Here is a 21,226-nt window from a genome sequence, read left to right as displayed (position 1 = left end):
AAAGTTGACTTGCACCTAGCTCACACAGAACTATGCTGTAGCATGCATAGTGGTCAAATGGATAAGACTTCTAAAGTTAGTCTCACATGAATGCACAACTGTGAGTATTTTGCAATTCAGTCTTAGGAACCTGGGGACCACTGAATCTGTCACCAACAAACAGCTCTCCCGATCTTTTACCACACCACCTCCCCCAAAGGCTAAAGTCTGTTTAGAAGTGTTAGGAGGGCCTCTCAGAAAACTAATGGCGAAAAGGGAATGGGAGACAAAAAAGCACCTAGCCTCTTATGGTTGGGACATGAGCTATTAGTCAATCCCTTACATTGACACTTTTGTATAAGAATTAAAATGATAAAAAGGAAACACTTTCTAGTACAATAAAATGGGTTCAAGCCAAGCAAGGCTTTACAGATACTTTTTTTTTTTTTGCAGGACAATGAGGGTTAAGTGACTTGCCCAGGGTCACATGGCTAGTGTCAAGTGTCTGAGGCCGGATTTGAACTCAGGTACTCCTGAATCCAGAGCCGGTGCTTTACCACTGCATCATCTAGCTGCCCCCACAGATACTCTTAGAAGAACAAAAAGGGACCAGTTAAAAGTCTAAGCATCCCAAACTAAGCCATTTTTGTTTCTGAAAACAGGGATAGGACAAACCATAATCAGAGTGGTAGTTTCCTTGTAGATTCGGCTTCAGACAAATGACCTTGCCCCTGTTTTCCTCTAGCCAAGAATAAAGAATCTGAATTCTCATCAGTCAATATCAATCAAATCAGATAGGTTTCCTGAAGGGCATACAGTAAACCTACCCAAAAAAGCCTAAGGTAGGAGACTGCACGCAGTGGGCAGTAAATAAATACTTGATTGAGAATGAGAGCCTAAAGGCAGGTATGAGCAGGCTATCTGACAGTTGATGAAAAGGAGGCAAGCAAAGTTAGAACACTCAAGTTACCATCAAGCCATCTTTCATCTCTTCTTGGTCAGTAAGAAGTTATCTCCCAGGATAAAGGTAAAGGGACTTCAGTCCCCATTCTGGACTGGAGGAACTGGAGAAAACCGGGAGGAAGAGACAGACGTTGCCTTCACACCAAAGAAGGATTCGACTTTTTCTGTTTGGTCCGAATGGCAAACCATCTACGTACACCAGGCAGTAGTTGCAGAGAAGCAAACTTAGGCTTGATGTACGGAAAAGCTTCCTAATAATTAGACCTATGCCAAACTGGAATGGCCTCCCTTGGGAGGCCCATATGATCATGAGTTGAGTCAGAAAAGGCTCATCTAGCCCAACCTTCTTTTACATGTGAGGAAGCTAAGGTCTGGGGTGGTTGTATCTCCCACACAAAGTGTATGGGGTGTTCAGGGGGGCTAGCACCTCTAGTGTCCACCTTTACCCAATTCTCACCTGTGGCTCATAGTACAAAGTGGCCACACCTCAATAAAACTGTCTCAGCAGATGGGCTAAACCAGCTTGAGGGTAACTGACAGGCCTCAAAGCCGGCGGTGAATTAGGGGATATCTCCCCCAAGCATGTGAAGACTTCCCTGTGGCCGAATGGGTGGATGGAAAGTTTGTTCCAATGGCCATGAAGGCAACTGAAGCATGTGCTGTGGAGCTCTTAGAGTCTGATCAGGCATCAGAAATGCCAAGGTCATGCAATGCATCCCAGGCCAATGCTAGTGATCTTAACTTTTCTCTTGCCCCTGGACTTCAATGACTGTGGGAAAAAAGTGCGGCTGACAACTCTGCCGCACTCAGATCCAAGGCACCACCAGGCAAGACACCATCCCATGATGTCACTGGTCCTCTTTGAAAACAACAACCCAGGTCCTCGAAGGCCACACCCATCACAGGAGTTTTTATGACCCTTTCTGAACTATGTAGGGATTCTTATTTCAGGAACCAGTGAACTATTTGACCTCTGAGGTGCCAACTCTTGTGATAACACATACACCTATCTATCCCTAAAGAACAGGAGTCAAAGTCAAACTATCCAGATTACTGAGGCTTAGGGTGCTGGGTTGTTGAAAGCAAGCAATTTCTATCCTACTTTGAGGAAGGAAATTTTAATCTTATTGAATCCCAAAGAACTCTATCTTTGACATGTGGGATTATCAACCTCTCCTTGAAGATAATACTTTAGGCTTCTAAGTAAATCTTAACAGGTTTGCTTCTGAGCAAAGCTATTTCAAAAAAGCATAAGGGCTAATATACTCAGCGAATATTGTGTCAATCAGACTACAGAGTATTGTGTTCAGTTCTGGGTCCTATTAATGATACCAACAAGGAGCACTAAACTGAAGGGTTTTGGAAACCATAAGGATCAGTTGAAGGAATTGAAGTTTAGAAGAGACTTGGTAGAGGAAGAAAGCATAAATCACTCTTTGTCAGATGAAAGGATTAAGTTTTAGGAGGCAATACTGTATGGAAGTTACAATGGATTTTGTTTTCACATAAGAATTTCCTAACACTTAAGAAGTCTGATTGAGCAGCTTAGCAAGTTCCCAAGTAGTGAAGGAGTTGAAGCAAAGGACAGATAGCATCTGTTACGGATATTATAAAGTGATTAATGCTTTGGGCAGAGATATGAATAGATGATTCTTGCAATCACTTCCTGCTTTAGCAGTGTATGAAAAATAAACCCTACCCAAATTTCTCGGAGAGGTAGCTGCCCATGTTACTTTACAGGTAATCAAATTCAAGGGAGGTGAGAAGTAAAGTCTGACCAGGACATTAGGAAGCTGAGCTTTTATTATCTCTGTGATTCTGCCCTGATCAAACAGAATAATCCCCAACACAAGTAAACAAGTACCAAAAGCCTGAAATGGCAAACCAAACTTAATGTCTTTATATTATTGTTTTTCACTGTCACCCCTCTTGTCATGATCCAATGTCACTCAAAACTCAGGGCAAGGAACATGTCAATACATTCCGCCGACCAAGGATGGACGCCATAGAGATTCCCAGGCTAGGGCTGGCAATTACCCTTCCATGCAAATAATTTCAGGTGTTCTATGGCGTGCCTCAGGCCACAGACCATTCTGAGGTAGGATGATATCTTCAGTCCTGCAGAATACTTTGAGCCTTTTGTTCTTCAGCTGCCTGCCGTAGGACACCACGATGCTGAAAGTAGCGATAGGCCCGGGCACTACACAGGAAGCCGCCATACACGGTGAGCAACATCATGGAGGCAGAGAAGGCCTTGTAGCCAAAGTCAGCCAGTTGTTTAGATGATGGCATTTTGCCGCCTGCAAAGAGACAGGATTCAGATCCAAACCCTTGAATATGATACACAGACTCCTGAGAGCTCACCTTCCTACTCAGAACAAGCTGATAATCAATTATTATCCCTGTTAATGAGTATGAACAAAGAAAAGAATCCAAAAATTGTTTCACTTGGTTTGGGGCACCATGATCTGATTTTTTTTATTTTTAGTAGTGGATTAAGTTTTGTTTGACTAAAGCTAATAATGAAATGATAACTCCAGACATAGATCAAATGGCTAGAAGATAAGTATAAAAGATTGACACTGCCTGTGGAGTCACATTAATAGGGCCCAAAGTGCCATATGATCAATAAATGCTTCATAATATGAACTGTTAACTTTCAACTATACTTAACCACCCTTTGAAATGCTTCCTTTAAGAAAAGGTATTCCAGCTTCTAATTGGAACCTCTGGAACACAACTACAAGACCTAGAACTCTATTCTGTGCCCTCCTGTAAAGGTGTTATTTTGGAGATCTCATTGGTTCCAATGGCTTGGACCCACACGTACAAAAATATTTATAGCTGCTCTTTTTGTGGTGGCTGAGAATTGGAAATTGAGGGGATGTCCATCAATTGGGAAATGGCTAAACAAGTTGTGGTATATGAATGTAATGGAATACTATTGTGCTGTAAGAAACGATGAGCAGGCAGATTTCAGAGAAACCTGGAAGGATTTACATGAACTGATGCTGAGTGAGATGAGCAGAACCAGAACATGATACACAGTATCAACAACATTATGTGTTGATCAACTGTGATAGACTTGACTCTTCTCAGCAATACAATGGTCCAAGATAGTTCCAAAGAACTCATGGAAAAGGCTCTTCAAATCCAGAAAAAAGAACTGTGGAATCTAGATGCAGATTGAACCATACTAAACCATACTATTTCTATTTTTTTGTTTTTCTTTTTCGAGGTTTTTCCTTTTTGCTCTGATTCTTCTTACGCAGCATGACTAATGCAGAAATATGTTTAATGTGATTGTACATATATAACCTATATCAGATTGCTTGCTGTCTTGGGGAGCGGGAAGGGAGGGAGAAAAATTTGAAACTAGAAAATTTATAAAAACAAATGTTGCAAACTATCTCTGCATGTAACTGGAAAATAATAAAATACTTTTATGGAAAAAAATGAATGCTAAAAATCGTCTTAAAAAATAATTGGAGAAAAAAAAGTATAAAAAAAACAGGGCAGCTAGGTGGCGCAGTGGATAGAGCACTGGCCCTGGAGTCAGGAGCACATGAGTTCAAATCCAGCCTCAGACATTTAACACTTACTAGCTGTGTGACCCTGGGCAAGTCACTTAACCCCAACTGCCTCACCAAAAAAAAAAAAAAAAGTATAAAAATAGTTGGAGATTGTTTTTACATGTAATTTGGGGAAAACAAAATTCTAAATATATGGAAAAAAGAAATAATGAATAAAGAAATATAAATAAAAAGAATTTGGGAAAAATATAAAAAAAGGAAACCTGGATTCAAGTCCTGTCTACTGACACATATGATCCCAGGCAAGTCACCTAAACTGAGAGGGTATCAACCTTCACCGGAAAGGGAGCTGTCTATACTAATTAAATCACAAATCTAGCCCCTATTCCTAAACAATAAATATATAGAGAACAAATACAAAATAGTTAATAAAGAAACATACTATCGATTAGGATCAGGAAATGAATGTGTGCTTGAAGTGAACAATTCTGTGAAACACATGTGGAAGGAGTGAATGCCAGTCATGGGATAGCTAGTACAAAGGCAGAGGCAGGATATGGGAGTGTCATATATGAGTAACAAAGAGAAGACCAAGTTGACTGGATCATAGTGTGAAGAAAAAGGAGCAATATATAACAAAGTTGGAAAGGTAACAAGTTGTGAAGGACTTTAAAAGGCAATCAGAGTTCATATTTTATCCAGAAGCAAAAGAGTTATTTGGAAAGGTCAGATCTGTGCTTCAGGAAAATCACTTTGGCAGCTGTGTGTGAGTAGATGGAGTGGAGTGGGGAGGAAATTAGGGCAGGGAGACCAGTGGGAGACCACTGAGAAGAGCCTGAACTAAGCTGACAGCTGTGTGAACAGACAGAGGGGATCAAATAAGACAGATACTATAAAGGTAGAAGGAGCAAGATTTGGCAACTGATTGGGTATGTGAGGTGCAGAAGTTCAGGATGATGTCACAGTTATGAATGGAAGAGAGATTGGAAGAATGGTGATGTCATCAAATCTGTCAACTAAGAGATGACACAGATTTACAGTCCTTTAAGGGCAGGAACTGTTTTTTCTCTTTCATCTCCAGCAACTTACAGATAATAAACACTTATCTACAATGTAATGTAATGAATTTAAGATGGGGAAGAGGTGAATATGTTTAAGAGACCTATAGGCTGAAAGACTCTGGGTTGAGAATGAGTTAACAGTGCAATGCATAGCACTCAGCTGCCAAACAAGAGTAAGGTTTTTTGGTTGTTTTTTCTTTTTTGTGATTTCCCCCTTCTTTCTGATTCTTCTCTCACAACATGACTAATGTAGAAATATGTTTAACATGATTGCAATGTATAACCTATATCAGATTGCTTGCAGGCTTCTGGAGAGGGGAGGGGAGGGAAGGGAAAGAGGGAGAAATAACTCAAAATCTTACAAAAATGAATGTTGAAAACTATCTTTACATGTAATTCAGAAAAAAATAAGATAAAATACTGTTTTAAAAAAACAAACAAGAGTAGGGTCAAAAAAGCCCAAAATCTGTTTCCTCCTATACAAATCTTGCTGAACCCTGCTACCAATTTTAAGAAAATTCTGAAAAAAAGGGAACTATAGAGTGTTCAATTCAATATTTATTAAGTTTGGTGAATATTTTTTAAAATTAATAATAGTAATGACAACAAGCAGATTGAGTACTTTTCTAACCAAATAAGGGACAGAGATGATTCTATACTTTTGATTAAGTGAACTAATGGCTTTGGTATGGACAAAAATTAATGCAACAAAGATAAGATGAATGGGAGGAAAAACCTTTGTTTCGAATATCTCTGATAATGTTCTGATGTCCAAGATAGCAACTAAGAAAATATTTGACAAGTTATTCCTTCATAAATAAGTGGTCAGAGGATATGAATTGCCAACTATTTAATTTTTTTTTTTAATTTTAGCAGGGCAATGGGGGTTAAGTGACTTGCCCAGGGTCACACAGCTAGTAAGTGTCTGAGGCCAGATTTGAACTCAGGGTACTCCTGAATCCAGGGCCGGTGCTTTATCCACTGCGCCACCTAGCTGCCCCTGAATTGCCAACTATTAACAAGAGAGGAAAGAATACTCTAAATCACTAATACTACAAAAATACACATCAATAACCGCCTCATACTCAGCAAATTGAACAACAAAACAATCAAAAACAAATGCTGCAAAACTGCAAAGAATAAGCCTGGCCTCAACATTGCCCTTCATTTCTTCACGAAGATAAGAAAGTTCACAGATATGGGGCACTGAATGTCATCTTTTTTTTTTATATATACTATTCAGTTTTGATGAATTTTTTCCTTCTTTCTCTTTTTATTTTTTAAATTCTTTATATGCAGAGTGAAGTAGGCAGAGTCAAGAAAGCAATATACACAATTACTACTGTGTAGTCTTCTACATACAACACATTGTAGAAAGAACTATATGAAAAAATCAAGCAAGTACAGCAAAATAATAAAGAATCAGCATTCCAATTAAATGATTAAAATTTATTGTACTGAGTTAGCAAAAATAATAACAAACTTCATTTGGAAGAACTTCAAAGAAACCAGGAAAAGAGAAGTAAAGGAAATCATTTCAGCATTATCAGATCTTAAACTATATTATAAGAGCATTGTTGAAATGTAAACTGGATAATTTCAATTATTTTAAAGTAAGTTTTTCTTGTATAAATAAAACCTATATAGCCAAGAATAGAAAGAATGCAAAAAACTGGGGAAAACTTTCCTGAACAATGTCTTCGATAGGATGTGACTGGGTTGGAATATTGCTGTGGTGTAAACTTGACTTGAAAAGGTATGGAGAGGGGACAGCTAGGTGGCGCAGTGGATAGAGAACGGGCCCTGGAGTCAGGAGGACCTGAGTTCAAATCCGGCCTCAGACACTTGACACTCACTAGTTGTGTGACCTTGGGCAAGTCACTTAACCCCAATTGTCTCACTTTAAGAAAAAAACTGGGGCAGCTAGGGTGGGCGCAGTGGGATAGAGCACTGGCCCTGGAGTCAGGAGTACCTGAGTTCAAATCCAGCCTCAGACACTTAACACTTACTAGCTGTGTGACCCTGGGCAAGTCACTTAACCCCAATTGCCTCACAAAAAAAAAAAAGAAAGAAAGAAAGAAAGAAAAGGTATGGAGAGACTTGGACTTGTGAAGGAATTTGCTATCCACCTTCAGAGAAACAGCTGATGAATAGAAATAAGCATAGTATGGTCTTACATATATGTGTATAGATATCTATGTATAAGGCTGCTTAATTGCAGCCTTCAAAGAGGGAGGGGGGGGGAATAATAAATTAAAAAGTACACAGCAGAGAACAAAAGAAAACCAACAAGGAAGCAAAGAAAAGCTGAAACTTCTGAAAACAGTGTAGCACTTATTATATATAGGTTTTCTTGAAATGGAAATTTGTTTTATATTAAGTCCTCTCTTATGTTCTGCTGTGTACATGTGTTGTTTTTTCTTTTCTCATTTTTATTTAAGTTTAAATTTTTTTAAATTTAAAATAAAAAAGAGGAAAAAACAAATAAAAAAGAATCAGCATGGCTCCAAAGAAGAGATATGGGAAGATACTCCCACACCACCACCACTGCCACCTTTTTTTTGGCAGAGCAATGAGGGTTAAGTGACTTGCCCAGGGTCACAGAGCTAGTAAGTGTCAAGTGTCTGAGGCTGAATTTGAACTCAGGTCCTCCTGAATCCAGGACCAGTGCTTAATCCACTGTGCCACCTAGCTGCCCCCATACTTCCCTTTTAAAGAGGTGGGAATTCCACAAGTGTGTACCGGGCACATATTTTCAGACTTTTTGTCTTTAAAAATTTTTCTTATATGGGATGGCCCTCTGGGGAGCAGGAGGGATACTGAGGGAAATGGGGGAAAAAACAGTATTATAGAGACACTAATAAAAACTTATTTTTAAAAAAATTCTTTGTTAAAAAGGATGCTCTGAGAAGTTGTTATGGGAGGGAAAATCTAGAGGATATAAAAACAAAAGATCAATATAAATCTATTTTAAAAACATAAAAAAATGCAAATCAAATGAACCTTAAGGTTTCACCTCACTCACACCTAGCAAACAGCCAAAAATTGACAAAAGATAAAAAACAGTCAATTTTGGGGAAGTTACAGAAAGAAATACTAATGCACTGATGGTAGAGCTGTGAACTTATTCCACAATTCTAGATTTGGAATTGAGTGACTAAAATGTCCATATAGTCAGACCTACAGAGTTCATTTTTAGGTACACAATACCCCAGGGATGTTAATAATAAAAGCACAGGTCTCATATATACTGAAATATTGACAGTTGAGCTCCGTGTTTTAAAAAAGACTTGAAACAAAATAGATTTCAATGGGAAATAGCTAAACAGGTTCTGGACATGAATATAATGGGAGTATCATTATGCTATTAATAAATGATCAAGATAGCAATACAGAGAGGTCATGGGAAGATTACATGAAAACAGTACAAAGTGAAATAAGAAAAAACTAGGAAAACCACATACACAAAGATTAAAACAACATACCTGGAAAGAACAACAAAACAATCAAACTGAATGCTGTGAAATTATAATGACCAAGCTTGGTGCCAAAGATTTTTGAGAATGCCCTTCAGCGCACTTTTACAGAGGTGGGATGACTACAGATCCTGGCTGTGTCAGATTTTTTTTTTTTCATATCTTAGGTTAGTTTTGCTTGAGTTTTTTTCTCTCTTTTAAAAATATTTATAAGAGATGACTTTCTGGAGGGTGCATGGGGGAGGAATTAGGTACGTAATAAAAATTTATTTTAAAGAACTTTCTGTGTTAGGGACAGGGAGGAGATACAAAGATAAAATAATTACCCAAGAACACTCTCCTAATTAGGTCTCCACTCTAATAAACTATTCAATCTGAAAAATAGAAGGCTAATGTGGGATTCAATAATTACTAGTCTTGATCCTCTTTCCCACACCCTTTGGGATCCTTTTCTATCAATCATCACTTCCTGACTTTTCAATGAATCCCTTTCTATTGGCTCCTTTCTATCAACCTTGCTATGCCTACAAGTTATTGGATTCACTGACTACAATTGCCAGGAACCCCTAGGAATTTCTTGATTTGCCATTTAGTTACCAGCACAGGAATAGAAAGTAGAGTGATTAAGTGGACCTGACCTAAGTTGGCAGGAGAGGTGGGAAATCTCATAACCTGTTAAGTTCCTTGGACGAACTGGAACTTGGATTTTGATGTTTTATGGCCTTGCTGTGCAAAATGAGGTGAATAAAGAGAAAATTATGAGAAAAAATTTCCCAGCTTTGACTACAAAGTAAAAAGTTATCAATCTATTAGACAAGGGTAGATCCACAAGATAAGTCTTTAATATTTGGGAAAACAGGGAAGAGGATCTCTCTGTGAAATTCAAGTCCAGGTAAGCTGATGTCCCTGACAAAAAGGAACTGGGAGTCTGGGTAGAACTGAACAGAGCAAAGGAAAAGTGAACAACAGTAAATCAGGTTGCAGAAGAGACTGACACAAGTATGGTGACAGGGTTGGGAACAATGAAGTGGCAAGAAGTTACAAAGGAGTTGATAATACAGAAATCTTAGTCAAAGTAGCATACAGAGTTCTCATCATGGCCAATTTTTCCTTCTTTCTTGACCAGGAGGGATTACCCAGAGAAATGACATAGCACAAAATATTTTATCAAAGAAGAAATTCAATGAGGAATTATTCCTTTTTTGGCAAATTGAGAAAGGGGATATTGAGGGACTGAAAGGATTGTTGGCTCTGGAACAAATCTGGAACAGAGGCACCAGTAAGCAACCCAATTGCATTCAGAGTGGATGCCCACAAGGAGAGGAAGAGACTCAGCTAGGCTCAGGGGGGTCAAGTTCTGGATTGAATAGAGGCATCCTGTATTTCTATTACCATGCCAGGCCCTAAGTGGACAAAATTTGAACCAATTAAGAAATGGCCTTTTGGGGAAAGTAAATATAAACTCCTTGTGAAAAGCAGTAGATTTTGGCACGTAATTTATACAAATCCTTTCTCATTAATTTACAGCCGTAAAAAGGAATAGTAGAAAGGCATCTTCATCGGAGAAGCCAACAGAAAAGGGCATGGGTCAAAATAAGAAATTCCAAAGACCTCAATGGTGTGCACAATCTCATTCAATTAGAGCAAGTCAACTTGATCAGCAAAGCAATCCCAGGAATGAATAGGAAAATTCAGTTCCCTGGCTCCAACTGTAAATTGGATGAGGCTGTGGGATCTGTGTAATGGTCTTCTGGGACCATCATGGGAGGAAACTCTCCAGCAGATCATGGGCTTAAAAGGTTATAGAAAGGTTGGTTTTACTCATTGGTGGGTTTATGGGCTTGATCTTTAAGGCACTACTGGCACTTGTTTCTTTAAAGGCCTGGTTTTGAACAAAAGCTATAAAGTTCAGGTAACTTTCAGAGATGCCCTTTCAAACAGAATCCGGAGCAGATGTGTGGCTCATAGAAGTTTCTTCTTTTTCTTAGCCTCTTGCTAAGCATTCTTATAGAAGTGAGGGGCTGCTTCTACTATTTGGCTCAAAACGTATGAACCTTCCACCCTACTAGGAAAGCTTTTATTGGATTAGATAAAGCAGTTAGGAAGTGTTTATGTGTCCGGCACGGCAGTTCTGATGCATGGGAAGTTTCCTACTAGGATATATATTAGAAGGCTCCTATGCTCTTCAGTCTTTGGGTTGAGTAAGGAGGAATATTTTTTAATTTCCAAATATCTTCCAGCAAATGTTTTCAGGTGCTCCCCTTCCAACTGTCTTACATAATTCCACCTGGAACCAGATAATTTTTAGAGAGTAGGCTCTCTGAAGTATGGCAGCCAGTAATCCTTGTCCATCAGCAACTATCTGGTCTTGGTTCTGCCTCTTCAGTTGTTAGCAGCCCACTAGCGAATGTTTGGGCCACATGTTACCTTTCTGGGGGGGTGAAGCAGGAGTCAGGTTAAATCCCTTTGAGAAGGATTATGGATTGCTAATCACTGACCAGGCTCTTCCCTGAACTTCTTTGGATCTTCAGAAAGGGTGGGCACTGACTATGCAAGGTACACGTACCCTTGCAGTTTGTATCCAAAGAGGGGTGTCTCAGAAAGATGCGCACAGGGAGTTGCACAGTTCGGCTTTACTGGTCACTCCAATTTTCTTAGAAACAAGTGGGAAAATAATCGACCACACCTTGTTTCCTCTTCCAAACTTTGGTTGGGACACAGAGGATAATCTTTTCACAATAAATCTGCATGTTCAGGATTTTGATCTCCTTATAGATCATCTCCCATTATTCTATAGGCTGTCAATAGGAATCAAGAGGAAAGAGGACTGGATCATTATTGGAGGGTTCGATCTGTTACCTCCCGACATGGTGAGGGAGCAAGTTCTGAAGGAGGTAATGTGAAAGGAAGTAAGCAGTATGGGTAGGAGCACAAGTGCTATAGGACTAGAGGAAATTGGAAGCCACAGGTCCAAGAGATCTTCAGGGGGATCAGGAAGGGAAAATAAAGAGGGGTATTTAAGAGCTGGTCAAAAGGGGTAAGAGCGACAGAAGGAAAATAAGAATTTCTGGAAAAGGTTAAGAGTTCAACAGATCAACTTCCAAGGTTTCCTGAAGAAAAGACCAGAACTGAACAGAAAATGTTATCTTCAAATACGAGATTCATGAGAAGTATAAAAAGGTAAAGGGGGAAGGGGACAGTTATTTAATAAGGTTAAACTGTTTGCATCCCTATGAGGAAGATAATATTTTTAACTGGAGATCTGTATCTCTATGAGGGTTTTGTTATTAGATGTGATGTTTTGGTTTGGTTTTTTTAGTGAGGCAATTGAGGTTAAGTGACTTGCCCAGGGTCACACAGCTAGTAAGTGTTAAGTGTCTGAGGCTGGATTTGAACTCAGGTCCTCCTGAAACCAGGGCCAGTGCTCTATCCACTGCACCACCTAGCTGCCCCTAGATGTGATGATATAAAGAAATTTAAGGAGCAGAATAAAAGGAGAATAGGGAGAGGGAAGGGGAGGTGGAATGAGGTTAATTACATCATATGAAGAGGCATAAAAACCTATTACAATAGAGGGAAAGAAGGGAGGGGTGAGCAATGTTCCAACCTTACTCTCATCAGATTTGATTTAAAGAGGGAATAACATATAGACACATTTGGATAAAGAAACTTAGGCTTACTCTTAAGGAAGTAAAAGGGCATAAGCAGGGAAGGAAAGGGGAAGGAAGGGTGGCTGATAAAAGGGAGGACTTTCTGCTTTTGTTAAGGGGTCCTTCCAGCAAACAAATGTTTTCTTCTTTTAAAATGTATCTGGGGGGCAGCTAGGTAGCACAGTGGATAAAGCATTGGCCCTGAATTCAGGAGGACCTAAGTTCAAATCTGGCCTCAGACACTTGACACTTACTGTGTGACCCTGAGCAAGTCACTTAACCCTCATTGCCTCGAGGCCCCCCCCCCCCGAAAATGTATGGAGTATTGATGGTGCTGCTGGAGAGCGAACAGTTCCTAACAGAACTGACCAGGCTCTTCCACAAGTGCTGGTCATCAGGGAGTGTGTTCATTATCCTGAAGAAGTATAACGGTTAGACTAAACCTATTCCACATAAAGGGTCTGTGGAAGGCTTTGAGCCTTCAGACAATAAATGTTTGCTAAGAGCTATTGATGGGAAAAAGATCAGCACTGTGGTGAGCTCTAAAGAAGTGAATAAATTCCAGATGGCCTAACTTGCTGAAAGCCAATATGGATGGGTTAAAGAACAGAGACAAGAAGAGCAAAGCAACACAGTGAGAGGCACTTGGAGTCTTCTTTTATTTCACCAGCTAAAAAGATGCTTGGCTGGTGGCACTGAATGGCTTCATGTGAGGGGGAGAGGGTGTTACTTTAGTGGTAGAGCATCATTCAATCCTATTTCAATTAATTGCAGGTTTAATGTTTACAAGGATAGCTGTGATTAAAAAAGAAAAAAAGGCCTGCCCAAGTGACGTATGCCTGTGTGTGTATATACACACACACACAGAATATCATATGTGGCATCCACACAGCCTCACCCCCTCTATACTTTGTAGTATACCTGACCTATGGTTTGCTGAAGTCACTTTAGCAATCTGTGTGAGCAAAACAATGTGTTATTAAATCTATTAATATCTCTTTCTTGAAAAATAAATAAATAAATGAATGAATGAAAATATCTGATCTGGAAAATGTTCTCCACATCCAGAAAAAAGAATTGTGGATTCTGAATGCAGACCGAACCATACTGTTTCCACTTTTGTTTTTGTTTTTATTTTTTTTTTGAGGATTTTCCCTTTTGTTCTGATTCTTCTTTCACAACATAACTAATGTAGATATATGTGATTGTACATATATAATCTATATCAGATTACTTTCTGTCTTGGGGAGGGGGGGAGGGAGGGGAGGGAGAGAGAAAAACTTGGAACTCAAAATCTTATAAAAACAAATGTTGAAAACTATCTTTACATGTAACTGGAAAATACTTTTATGATAAAAAATAAAAAACAAAAAATTTATCTGATCTCTTTTAAAAACCCAATAATCCATCTATTTTGGTCAGAATCTTCTAAAAAACCCTGTAAATAAGTCAATTTATCTAAGTCAAATGATTTTGCATTTGGTCACTGTCAACTTGTATCATCTATGGTATGTATACCCACCATTCCACATGACAAGAGAAAGATTGGCTGGCTAGAATTTTATTTTATTTTTACCATTTGTACCAATGGAATCCCAAGGATGGTTTTTACTGTTAATTACTCCTGGTTGAGTCTATCCACAGAAAAGAGAAAGGACCTCTATACAGTCATCACTCTCAGGGAGAATTATTTTCCCTTGAAAGATTCTTTCTTCAGAATCTTCCCGGGTTATCTAGGCTTTCTTTCTCACATGGACTAATATTAGCTGCACTAAGTCTTAATTAAACATTCAATAAAGTCCAGGATCATGAGTCCACAGAGAAAATCCTACATTCACCCTTTTTGTTAGTTTCCAGAAGGTCTCAAGAAGCCATGACTTTTAGAGGAAAAAAAACTACTCATCACCTTCAGGGATCAAGAGGACTGAGACAGAACAGGGAAGTCTGGTGAAGGGTAAGAATTCTTAGCTTAGTGGCATGCCTGAGAATTCACCTGTGTTGCTAGTCTCAAGGGTCCCCAAAGGAGTTCAAGTTATCTTACTTCTGACACCAAATTGTTGGGATATTTCTCAGCCTGGGGTCTTCATGAGCCCTGGGAGAATACACACCCATTACCTGGGTGCATAAACTGGAGGTCAATAACTTCAGAGACCAGATGAAAAGGAAACAGTAAAGTTATGCCAAGCTATCTGGGGGAACCACTATGTGAAAAGTGACTCCCTGAACAAGGATCTAGCTTGGCTTAGTAGAGTTTATACTAAAGGCTCGGCCTTTTTTACAGAGATTACCTTATAAGCAGTATACTGTGGCAGACAAAAATGAATTTAGCATAAGCATATACATTTAAGAGGCTCCACAGGGTTGCATATTCTTGGACCTAGGGTGCTTTTTGTCCTCCTCAGTTCCCATTTTAAGAATACCAGTGGAAAAAAAAAGAATACCAGTGACAAGTCTCATACCTCCAGAAAAGGGCAACCAAGATGGGAAGAGAATCATACCACACAAAGATCAGTTTGAAGGACGGTGTCATAGAAACAGGATTACATTTATTTTGCTTGGCCCTTTCAAAAGGTAGAATTGGGAGCAAGGAACATAAGTTGCAAAGGGGCACAATTTAAATTCCCAATATTCTTTTGGTAATGCTATATGCCTGTGAAATATAGACTACCACAATCTCAGAAGGCTCAAAATAACAGATTTTTAGGGGCAAGAAGCTTAAATTATTTAATCTGTCCCTCTGCCAACACCTAGCAGTGTTCTGCAAGTCTAAATTAAATTCAACATTCTGTGAGGCTCCAGATGGTGAATCTAGGAATAGTGGGGAGATGTCACTGAGGAGCAGTTTTCAGTTCGATGAAAGAAAGAATGCAATAATTAGAGCTGTCCCCAAACAGAACAGGCAACTCCATGAAGTGGTGATTTTCATGTCACCGGAAGTGTCCTAGCAGAGGCTGGACTGTTTCACTTTTTGTCTTGGGAGCCTAGTGCTTAGCAGAATGCCCTTCACGTAGTAAAGGCGTAATATGTGTTTTGTCGAATTGAATCCCGAGGATTTTCAAGTTCCCTTCCAACACAGATTCTTTCTATCATTTGTAATCAAACTTCTCAAAAATGAATCTGGGGGCAGCTAGGTGGCGCAGTGGATAGAGCACTGGCCCTGGAGTCAGGAGGACCTGAGTTCAAATCTGACCTTAGACACTTGACACTTACTAGCTGTGTGACCCTGGACAAGTTACTTAACCCCAATTGCCTCACCCCCCCCCAAAAAAAAAAGATAATAAAGGGCTCTTTTTTTAAAGTGCTAACCATAAATGGCCCTTGGATACACATTTGCTATTTGACATTAAAGCATGAAAAATGCTAGAAAATGCATGGATCAGGAAAACTTGAGTCAAAAAACTCTCATCTCAGAAGTGTATTCGCCGTATGACCTCACCTCTGTTTACCTCAGTTTCCCCATCTGTAAGGGAGAAAATACAATAGCACCCCCTTCCCAGAGGTTGTTGTGAGCATTACATGACTGTAAAGTGCTTAACATAGTGCCTGGCATATGGCAGTACTAGATGGAATGATTAACTACTTCTTCTTATTTCCATACTGGATAACTTCATACTGGGTTTTGGATATGATTAGTATAAACTGCCAAAGGAATGAAGACGAATCATTTTCTAGGTAAAATAATCTGGAAATACATTCAACTGAACCGAGGGGACCAGACTGGTAGCAGGCTTTGTTTCATGTTTCAAATCCATATCATCTATGCTGTTATCATGTTTCTAAATTTTCTTATATTGTTAGATTTCATAAACCCCTATATCAGGTACGCTGTTAGAAAAGCAGCTTCTCTTTTAATTTGGATGCTGTTAGATTATGAACTGAACTGTTAAATGATGGCAAAGATGTTTAAAAATTTATCTTGTCGACATGTTGTAATATTCTGAAATACTAAAATTGAAGAAACTTCCAGGCTTACCTATAATAAAGAGGAAGTTTCAGTGAAAATCATTTGGCTATCACTTATGAAAAATATGAAATTATTTAGTTATTGGGAGTTATTGTCATAATGTTAAAACTTGGCAAGTATTTACATGGGTATATTTTCTTTTCTTTCTTTTTTCTTGCGGGGCAATAATGGGGGTTATAAGTGACTTGCCCAGGGTCACACAGCTAGTAAGTGTCAAGTGTCTGAGGTCGAATTTGAACTCAGGTCCTCCTGACTCCAGGGCCGGTGCTCTATACACGGCGCCACCTAGCTGCCCCTACATGGGTATATTTTTAAAAGGAAAATTGAGAATTACTATGAAGGAAAAGGTACAAAGACCTTGTAAAATCTTATTTGTAAATTAGTCATAAGATCTTACTGATCCTGTGAAAAGGCTTGCTAACATTATTGTAAAATTCCTAAGCAATGAATTGGTTTACTTAAAAAAAAAAAAAAGACCCCCTTTTCCACTCCTTGCAAAAATGGGAGGTAAGTTTTCAAGCTTGCTTATTATAGGAGAGTTTCCTCTGAGGTTTTTTGCCTATCACTTGTAAAGGTAATGAAGTTATACCTGGACTAGTACATACTGAAGTGATATACTGAGCCAACTTAATCTTAAACTCCAGTCACTGAACCCAGATGGCTCTGGAGGAGCCCTGCACAGCTCCCCCTCACTTAAATTCAATTCACTTCAAGTCATGACATCCCCTCCAGATGTCATGTTCCTCTTTGAAAATGAAGGACAGAAATAAAAATAAAATAAAATTTTTAAAAAGGGGGCAGCTAGGTGGCTCAGTGGATAGAGCACTGGCCCTGGAGTCAGGAGGACCTGAGTTCAAATCCGACTTCAGACACTTGACACTTACTAGCTGTGTAACCTTGGGCAAGTCACTTAACCCCAACTGCCTCACCAAAAAAAAAAAAAAAAAAAGACAATGAAGGACAAACAACAGAGCTTGTCATATGTATAAGATTAAGTTCCTGAAATATTTCATTCTTTCAGAATGATATGGAAGTAGACAATGATTAAGAAGCTTGTGAAACAAAGATATAAATCTACTCTTTCACAAATTTAACCACGCAAGGTTAAAGTCAGAAAACTTCTATTTTTGTTTCTAAGGAATAGAATTTCAGTGCAATTAGTTATCTTAATGGACAGTAATTTATGAACCACTTTGTTTTCAATTAGTGGGAAAAATGATTTTACTTAGGTTTGTTATTTAATATGGGATTAAAACCCATGTGTAAAGCATGTCCTGACATGCAAGTAAACTACTCAAGAATAAGCTTAAAGATGTTCCTATTGCTTAAGAGGCTTCTAAGCAGGGGCAGCTAGGTGGTGCAGTGGATAGAGCACCGGCCCTGAATTCAGGAGGACCTGAGTTCAAATCTGGCTTCAGACACTTGACACTTACTAGCTGTGTGACCCTGGGCAAGTCACTTAACCCCCATTGCCCTGCAAAAAAAAAAAAAAAAAAAAGAGCTTTCTAAGCGTAGTAGTCTATGTTTGCATGATATCTCTATATGGCTTGATATGCAGGGGCTATTTAACAAGATTTGTCTCCTTAGGGCATACATGAGATTATGACTCTGTTATCTAAGTTTATTCACCTTTGTGACATTGATAGAAATATGGGATTATGATTTGTGACACTCATGGGCATACTACATTTATTTTCTGTTGAGAGTTTAAATCCCCTAGTTTAGAGCCATTAACCTGTCATAAGCAGCAGAAATTAGGATGATGTAGTTGAGAATAAAGGAGTGATATAAGACCAAACGTGATAAAGAAGCATGTATGTCTATTGTTTTGTTGTTTATATAGCACCAAATGAGGGAATTGTTGAAAGTTATGCTGACTCTGTGACCCATTGTTTCAAGACCTGTTGTAGTAGGTTAGGGAAGGCATCACCCAGTCTGCAGCTTTTGCATTACCTGCTGTCTGACACATATCAGATCACTTGTTACACATCAAGTAGCCCTCACATACCAGCAATTAGGGAGGTGCTAGAATGCCATGGACTAATTCCTTTTACTGATATGGGCCTATGCTAATTGTCTTTCTCTCAGTTATCAGTAAAATCTGGTTTCATCTTGAATCCCTCGATGATCTCCAGACCCTAACCTGTCAATGTTTTGCTACCATGCTTTTAATACACTCTTTTAAATTCTCTTTATCTTGAGTTTTGCCAGGAAAAAGCCCAAAGAATTCTCCTTTGAACAAAAACCTATTATGGGGGCAGCTAGGTGGTGCAGTGGATAGAGCACTGGCCCTTAAGTCAGGAGGACCTGAGTTCAAATCAGGCCTCAGGTATTTGACACTTACTAGCTATGTGACCCCAGGCAAGTCACTTAACCCCAATTGCCTCACCAAACAAACAAACAAAAAACCTATTATGGGCAAGGCACTTTGTTGGGCACTGTGAATAAAACACAACCCTATTCCCAAAAGAAAAATAAGACACAGAATTTGTTGGGGGGGGGGGTTGTTTTTGTTTTGGGGGTGAGACAATTGGAGTTAAGTGACTTGCCCGGGGTCACACAGCTAGTAAGTGTCAAATGTCTGAGGCTGGATTTGAACTCAGGTCCTGAATCCAGGGCCAGTGCTCTATCTACTGCGCCACCTAGCTGCCCCACAGAATTTGTTTTTAAATGATTCAAGCAGTATATGTAAAAAAGGACATGGGGAAATGAGAGAAAGAAAAGATGGGGTGGTCAGGTGGTAAGAAGAGACAAGTAAATAACCCAAGAACTCTACTGCTATCCTGAAGATGTCAGGGGACATTGAGAAAGGTCCCCAGTAAGCAGAGCGTGCCCCTTGTGATAAATTCCTGCAAGAATATGAACAAAAAGTCAAAAAGGAGATGGGTTGACACCTAGATCTTTGGAGGGGCTATCCAAAGTTGTGAAAATTAAACTGTGAGCTCCTTGATAACAAGAACCGTTTTTCTTTCCTTTTTTTTTTTTGGGGGGGGGGGTGGATGGTGGGAGTAGGTAGGGGGTTGCCTTTCTTTATATTCCCAGCACCTAGCACAGGGCCACCAGGCACAGAGTAAGCCTTAATAAATGTTAATTGACTGATCTAAGTTAAAGATCTATTTCAGTATCTGAAAAAGTGATATAAGACAGGTGGATTCAGACAGAAGCAGAAGTTCAGAGGAAGGAAAAGTTCAATTCCCATTTGGGAGGGTGTCCCATAAGGCTTCATGTAAGAACAAGGTCTGAACAATGAATGATAACTAGGATTTTGACTGACCTTACCCTGGCTTCCTTTAAGTCCTAACTAAAATCCCACCTTCTTCCCTCTTTTAATGAGTTCCTATTTATCCTGTATCTAGTTTGTTTCGTAAATATTTATTTGCATGTTGTCCCCCCCCCACATACACACACACCCTTAGATTGTAAGCTAGTTGAGGACAGGGGCTGTCCTTTGCCTCTTTTTGTACGCCTCAGGCTTAGCACGGTGGTTGACACACAGTAGGCACTTAATAAATGTTTGCTGAATAGGCAAGATGGGAAAGTGAGGAAAAGGAACATAACTGGGGCAGGATCAAAGCAAAGGGCAGAATAACAACAAGTCCACACATATTTGGGGAAGTGAGGGGGGCTACAAGGTGACCTAGTTTGGCTGACGCATTAGACCTTGAAAGCCAGATTCAGAAAATGAAGGGTCTTCAAACGACCCCGCGACCTCCTCGAGAAAGGATTGCGAGCACAAACAGGGCTGCAAGGACGCGGAGATCACGCGTTTGGGAAACTAACGAACTCCGGGCGGCGGAGGGAGGGTCCAGGAATCAAGGGGGGTGGGGGTGGGGGTGGGGGTGGGGGTGAGGTCTCCGCTCAGGCCTCCTGGGGTCTGACCCCCGCGGGCTGATGCAGCCAAAGCACAGGCAGGCGAGGGCAGCCGGCCACACCGCGGGGAGGTCAGATCGGCTTCAGCGCCCGCCCACTGGACACCCAGCCCTACCTCCCGAGGCCCCTGACAGACACTGCGGCCGCGCGGGCCTCCCTCTTTCTCCAGCCTTCCGTCGGATCCTTTCCCAAGGTTTGGGAAAGAACCAGGCCTTTTAGCGCTTTGAGATCCGGGGAAGCAAGACTCGGCCCCGCCACCCTCCCCAGCCTTGTCCCATAGGTCCTCCCTCATACCTGGCCCTCACAGTTAAGATCGCAGCCTCCCTAAGTCCTTCGACTTCGCTCAGCCGTCGACGCTGCGCCACTTCCGGCCCCAAGGGAAAGTGGGACCGGAACCATAGAGATGCGATAGTGGGAGTCGGGGGAGAACTCGAGACCTTGAACTTTAAGCGAAGCGCCCAGACAGAAGTCTTAGAGCGGAAATGATTTCTTATCCTCCCGAGCTAACTTCCGGCCTCCGTTGGGTGGGAGAAGTGTAAGTTCCCGAAGCTAGCTAGAGTATACTTCCGCCCTCTGAGGCAGAGCATCGTCAGGAACGCGGGCTGGACCCGATGAATTTCCGGCTCACCAATCATTGGAGCCCTAAAAGTCTCCAAAGATCATTTTGAGAGCACAGAATCCTGGGATTTGTAGTCATTTCTCATCAGGACTCCTTGCCGCTAAGGTCCGA

The 21,226-nt window shown here is 40.2% G+C and overlaps 1 protein-coding gene across 2 annotated transcripts; it reads right to left on the bottom strand.

Annotated features, from left to right (window-relative positions):
* Window positions 1-2,727: 2,727 nt before the first annotated feature.
* Window positions 2,728-20,988, bottom strand: LOC122728443 (cytochrome c oxidase assembly protein COX14). Of its 2 annotated transcripts, none has more exons than XM_043967083.1 (2): window positions 20,802-20,988; window positions 2,728-3,242 (listed from the first exon to the last, which is right to left on the bottom strand). In XM_043967083.1, the coding sequence occupies exon 2, from the start codon at window positions 3,232-3,234 to the stop codon at window positions 3,055-3,057; it is 180 nt and encodes a 59-aa protein (XP_043823018.1). In that variant the 5' UTR covers window positions 3,235-3,242; window positions 20,802-20,988; the 3' UTR covers window positions 2,728-3,054. The 2 variants fall into 2 exon arrangements, with proteins under 2 accessions (XP_043823018.1, XP_043823017.1); XM_043967082.1 differs by having other exon boundaries at window positions 20,791-20,976.
* Window positions 20,989-21,226: the final 238 nt, after the last annotated feature.

This window comes from Dromiciops gliroides, chromosome 5, assembly GCF_019393635.1.
Source record: "Dromiciops gliroides isolate mDroGli1 chromosome 5, mDroGli1.pri, whole genome shotgun sequence".
NCBI lineage: Eukaryota > Metazoa > Chordata > Mammalia > Microbiotheria > Microbiotheriidae > Dromiciops > Dromiciops gliroides.
This window is presented reverse-complemented; position numbering and strand designations above follow the sequence as displayed.